Below are 5,453 nucleotides of genomic sequence, written 5' to 3' on the forward strand. Positions count from 1 at the left end.
TACATTACTCTTAAGTAGAAAAAGAACACTATCAAATCGTTACAGGTCGTACATGCCGCTATATTATGCGGAAGAATCTTGGCAGGAGTATTAGCGTAAATATTAATATTAATATTCACAGAAAGCATGAACTACCTCCAGCTACATTACATATCATTCGGACTGCATGTGCTTAGATATTTGCGTATTTGAACGCCATCAGGGGTTTAATTAGAAAACTTAAATAAAGACTATAAATTCCGAAAACGTTTTGAACCGAATTTCACCGCTCTTAACCGAGAGAGTGAGACTTTTAAAAAAGCAAAGAAAACTCTTCCAGGGCGAGAAATTTATTATTGTCATTAGCATTGGAATAGTTTTAACATTAGACTCTTTCTACCCTATGAATGTAGATAAATTTGATTATTAATATGATGGGATGCTGTCTTGATGCTGAAATTTTGCACAAACCATCAATGGCCAAAGAAAGGGATGATCTGCGTACCTGTATTCTCACATTGTAGAAGAAATTTATAGTTGATGGTTTCTAGATAGATTTTATCGGTTAGAGAGTAGTTCAAAGTTTATTAAAAGTTTTTTTCTTTTTTTAAATTATAGTTGAACAAAGCTTGTGCCTCTGTATTTATAAATAGAATATTCTGTAAATATTTTTAATTTAAACGGATTTAAATTTATTCTTAAGGTTTTAAATCAGATATTCTGTAAAGAAGCATTAATTATGTAGATAGAAAATACAATATTAATTGTGTTAGGAAACTGAAATTGTCTCTTCGATATCTACGCTCTAAGTTCTTACATTTTTCTCACCTTATACTTATTGCATAAATTATCTGAAATTAACTTAAAATATATTGTAGCCGCTTATTGTTATTACTTTGACTATTTTTGATTATACGTTAATTATATAACAATTTAAGAGGAAAATTTTCATTTCTTAACCCTTAAAACAAGTCCTTTTTTTGTTATATTCGTTTTTACTTTTTTGAACGAATAAGAAACGTAGTTTAATCAATTTTTCTCTTCTGGTTGGCTTTGCTTTTTTTTACAAATAATTTTTTTTTAATTGTTATATTTAATCGTACTTAAAAGATGATGAACTCATAGAATTTGTTGAATTTGGTGTACTAACGAACGATTCCGCTCTGTAAGGTGAACCTAAACATTTATTAATAAAATTACATACGTACTGTACGTATTTTGATGGATACTTTGTAAAAATTTTTACATGTTCGGCGTCATCGAAACAAATCGAATTTACTTCAACACCTTGTTCTTGTCGTATTTTAATAAATTTTTCAATATCCTGTGGGAAAAATATAATTTATCATATTTATTGTATTAAAAACTTCTGATAAATTACGGTATATGGGATGACAGCATCTCCTTTAGAGTATAAAAACAGCTGAGGAAATTCATTGGGTTCGTTTTTTAAATCATTGAAGGGATTCGTTTGTATTGGCTCGGTTTTAACAAATAAACTTTTAAAAGCTGAGTAGGCCTCCTGCAAAACAAAAGCAGACGCAAATATTTTACCACTTAATATAAGTTTTGTTACCTGGTACTATAAAAATAGCAGTGTTAGCCTATTTTTAATATCATCGAATAAGCATTCAATGGACTCTGCGTTTCTAATCAATCTGAGATGCTGAGTCGAAAAAATTACTATGCTTATTCCTGTTTCTACTGTTTTATGAGGAATTTTTTGTGACTGTAAACCGTACTGAAATTTTTTGCTGATATCATCTATTAGAGATGAACGGATAGACGAACTTGCTTAATCGTATTCCGAAACTGGCGCTGGTCCAGAAAGGACTTTTTGCATCCCATAAAAGTTTGACAAAAAATGAAAATCTGATACACTTTTATTCATGAATAGGTATGGCAGTTCTTTCCTATTTTTAGACAGGAACTGCAGTTTATAGAATATATGCTCTAAGTTTTCTGGGTTTATATCCTACGGTTTGTGAAAAATAACAAATTTTTTTCTCGTTTCTCGGTTAACTCTAGACGTGTCCTCCGACTTGCGTGCAAGAACTTTCAATGTTTCCAATAAACGTTGAAGCTGATAAAACACATTTGTCATCGGTAAAAGAAATCCTCAGAGACCCCATAAAACATATCTTTCATCGGTACCACATTCAGAATTGATATAACGATGTCCCTGTATCCGTCTGTGTAATGTGAGCTGAAAACTCTCTCATGGATGCAAAAATGAAAGCAAAAACTTTAAATTTTCAGAAAAATTGGTAAGTCTTGCACGCAGGTATTTAAAACGGACCAAATCGATGGAAGGGCATGCCTACGCCAGCAAGTAATGCAGCAACACCTCTGTCTTCCAAAAGGAAACAATTTGTTTTTTGCTCATTACTCATAAACTATAACAGAAAAATATATAAAAATTGAACGTGGGCGATGATGTAGTAACTAAACAAGAATGGAATTATTATAGTGTACCAAACTTTCCATTTTTTTGTTAAAATAATGTCCCATTACCTAATTATAGCTTCAGAAGTTGTAATCTTGAGACAAACGCGAAAAAGCTCGAAAATTGTAAACTATAAGAGAGGACTCAATCACTTCATTCGCATCATAAAGTATAGCATCCCACATTAGATTTGTAATACCAAAAAAATCTACATCTAAATCTACATATAAAGCAGGTTGGTTTGACCAACATTAGATTGCGATTTTATGTGGCCATGAATATTGTAGAATCAGTTGTAGTTGATCACTCTAAAATAAATCGAGTCCAGTATTTGGCTAAGACAGCTTCTATTTTTTATTAACAGAGAAGTTTTGATTATTAACAAAGAACCCTGCAAATCCATGCCATCTAAGTATGGCAAAGCAACTCTATTCTCTCTCTATTGTCAAAAAGGAAAAAAAAAACCTAACGGTTTATTCATGACAACCCAAAGCAAAGAACCATGGAAATTTGCAAGTTTGTCAAGTGAATGATGATATAGTTATTGCTGAAAAGCAAAAAAAAATTCATTTAAAAAAAGTGAAAAAAAGACAGAAAACACTTCTATTCAGAATTGGCAAAGAACCGAAGAATTTTGAACGTTTGTGCTATAAAATATGTTAGTGTTGATCCGTTGATTTAGCCATTAATCTTTGAGACAAAACAAGTTGGCAACAGGGAAAAACCTGTAAATCACCGCCTACACCAGACGTCAATTTAAAATTCGGTAAAAATATTTGTAAATTGATACGGTGTTAAGTAAAAAACCACTTTTCACTTTTTATACATTAGCTTTCCTCCGCCTTAGCTATACGTTTATATCGTTAGGATCTAATGGCGCCTTTTACTCTATAAAATGTTGAACCTGTTCGCTACATTATATAGAACTGTAATCGGACGCGTTATTGATTTCTTTCTTACTTACCTCTGCGAACCACATAAAGCTTAATGTTAACGTAATTATGACCGCTGTTAAACAATGGCATTTTTTCCGCTCTCTGCCATAGATAGCAGTAACTGCCCGATACAGGCCCAAGATACGACGTTCACCTGGTGCCGAGTCTATAATCATGCCTCGTATTTTTAGAGGGGTTTTATTTCTTCGTGTAGCCAATGATATGTGTTGGTATAAATAGGCTCCGCCGTTTGAAAATATATGAAGTATAATCGGATGTTTATGCATGTTCATATCTTGCACAAGTTTCAAGATTTTTTCGCCAATTGGGACCATTTCAGAGCGTCGCCAGAATAAAGTATCAACGGGTGCCGTGTAACGTATAGTCATCAATCTGAAAAGCAAGAAAATAGAATAAATTCTTTCCTCTGGAGTTCATAAAATTATTTACCCCCTATCTTCGTAGATTTTTGAGTATTTCATAAGATATCGGTCCTGACAACCTGCCCAGCCTAGTAGCATAACAATGGGTACATATTTATCATTATGAACAATCACATTTTCATCGGGTGGAGCGATGCTAACAGCACTTCCCGTACTCTTATTATATTCAAACGAAGGAAACTTAATGTAAAACTCTAGAGAATCACGTCGTTCGTTCGCATCAGCAAAATTGTTTTGTTGACTTTCCGTTAATGTTTTCCTTCCTGTAGCAGATTCCGAACGTCTACTAAAAGTGTCAATGTTTTTGTCATGATGATTTGTCTGCATTTCGGCTAATCGATAAGAATTAACATTTGTTGTTGAGGCCATTCTTCTGAGAAAGATAAAAGAGAACCTTTTAAGAAATAGATGAAAAATGTAAGCATAAATTAAACTATCAAACAAATAAAAAATTATTGATCGACATATTTTGCATAAAAGATCTGTACATGTGTGTTTTTATTTTAAAGTACTTTAAACCGGGAACATAATAAATTTCACGAAAAATGAAATTCCATTAACCGGCAACGGAAATCCGAGCGAAGTTTTGATTTTTTTTTAACTACCATGGAATTAATGAAAGGTATGACAAAAAGGAAGGAAAGAAAAAAGTCAATAAATTATTCGTCGTTGACTAAAAAATAAATATAAGCAATAAAACACTTACGCTATATTAGTGATTTACTTTTATGCTTTTCTTCCGTTCCTATTTTACTTTATAGATTTATTAATCTATTTATTTTTTGTCTTCCAATTTCCGATGTATATAAAAAGATTCTTGACCTTCTTGCTTTTGGTTATTTAATCTTAAAATCGTTATAATACCGTTATTGTACATTCGTCATGAAAGAGCAGGAAGGCGGTGAGTATAGTATAGGTATGCAAGCAAGAGGAAGTTTGAAATCAACACATACCGCAATCATCTACTTTTAGCTTATGTGTGCCAATAAATTGAGCCGTACGGGGAATTTAATTGTAATCGTGATTTTTTCTTTGGGTTGCAAGTTTATTGAATTGTTGATTTTTTTTCGCTTCTTCTTCTGATTAATTTTTTTTTTAATATTTCATTTATTTTGTTTTCTAAATTGTGTTTGTCATCGAAATTAACTACTTAAAAATGTGTTTATGTAAGGAAAAAAAACAGAGACTTGGAGTTAAAGTGAAAAATTTTTAATATTTTAGGAAAGACATGCGCTTTATGGAGAAATGTTGTAGAGAATACAACTGTGTATATAAGTGTTTCACACACTGTTGGGGATTCTATCTATCAGGATTGTTTAGAACATCTACCTTGACCAAGCCCTATCACAACGTATCGCTGGATTATATCGTATTTAGATTATTGCTTATTGGAAAAATTTGCCATTAAACCGAATTTTCGTGACATTGTTTACTAATTTTTATATAAAGATATTGTTCCATTTTGATAGTATTTTGAAATATTCAGAATTTAATGAATACAGCCCGTTCATCGTGCATAGATATAAATTATAGAAAACAAAAATGGAGCATTACGGAGATATGTGGAAGGTAAAAACGAAGTACCTTTGATAAACGGCATCACGAACTTTATCTCTTTGTACTTTAGAAAAAGAGCAATTTATCATCTTT

General features: G+C 31.9%; 1 protein-coding gene across 7 annotated transcripts; it reads right to left on the bottom strand.

Annotated features, from left to right (window-relative positions):
* Window positions 1-1,012: 1,012 nt before the first annotated feature.
* Window positions 1,013-4,994, bottom strand: LOC119641904 (transmembrane protein 53). 7 transcript variants are annotated; one of them, XM_038040801.1, is made up of 6 exons: window positions 4,510-4,994; window positions 4,316-4,404; window positions 3,811-4,176; window positions 3,390-3,753; window positions 1,361-1,501; window positions 1,013-1,303 (listed from the first exon to the last, which is right to left on the bottom strand). In XM_038040801.1, exons 3-6 carry the CDS (start codon window positions 4,170-4,172, stop codon window positions 1,073-1,075), a joined length of 1,098 nt encoding a protein of 365 aa, XP_037896729.1. In that variant the 5' UTR covers window positions 4,173-4,176; window positions 4,316-4,404; window positions 4,510-4,994; the 3' UTR covers window positions 1,013-1,072. The 7 variants fall into 7 exon arrangements, with proteins under 7 accessions (XP_037896729.1, XP_037896728.1, XP_037896727.1 ...); XM_038040800.1 differs by having other exon boundaries at window positions 3,811-4,197; XM_038040799.1 differs by having other exon boundaries at window positions 4,292-4,404.
* Between the last annotated feature and the right edge of the window lie 459 nt (window positions 4,995-5,453).

This window comes from Glossina fuscipes, unplaced genomic scaffold (assembly GCF_014805625.2).
Source record: "Glossina fuscipes isolate IAEA_lab_2018 unplaced genomic scaffold, Yale_Gfus_2 188, whole genome shotgun sequence".
Taxonomy (NCBI): domain Eukaryota; kingdom Metazoa; phylum Arthropoda; class Insecta; order Diptera; family Glossinidae; genus Glossina; species Glossina fuscipes.

Excerpts from the sequence above, each read along its gene's own strand:
- LOC119641904 (XM_038040805.1), bottom strand. The coding sequence starts at position 4,172 with ATGGCCTCAACAACAAATGTTAATTCTTATCGATTAGCCGAAATGCAG. Across the intron at positions 3,754-3,810 it reads AAAATCTACGAAGATAGGGG|ATTGATGACTATACGTTACA; the intron begins GTAAATAATTTT and ends CTTGCTTTTCAG. Across the intron at positions 1,304-1,360 it reads ATGCTGTCATCCCATATACC|GATATTGAAAAATTTATTAA; the intron begins GTAATTTATCAG and ends TTTTTCCCACAG.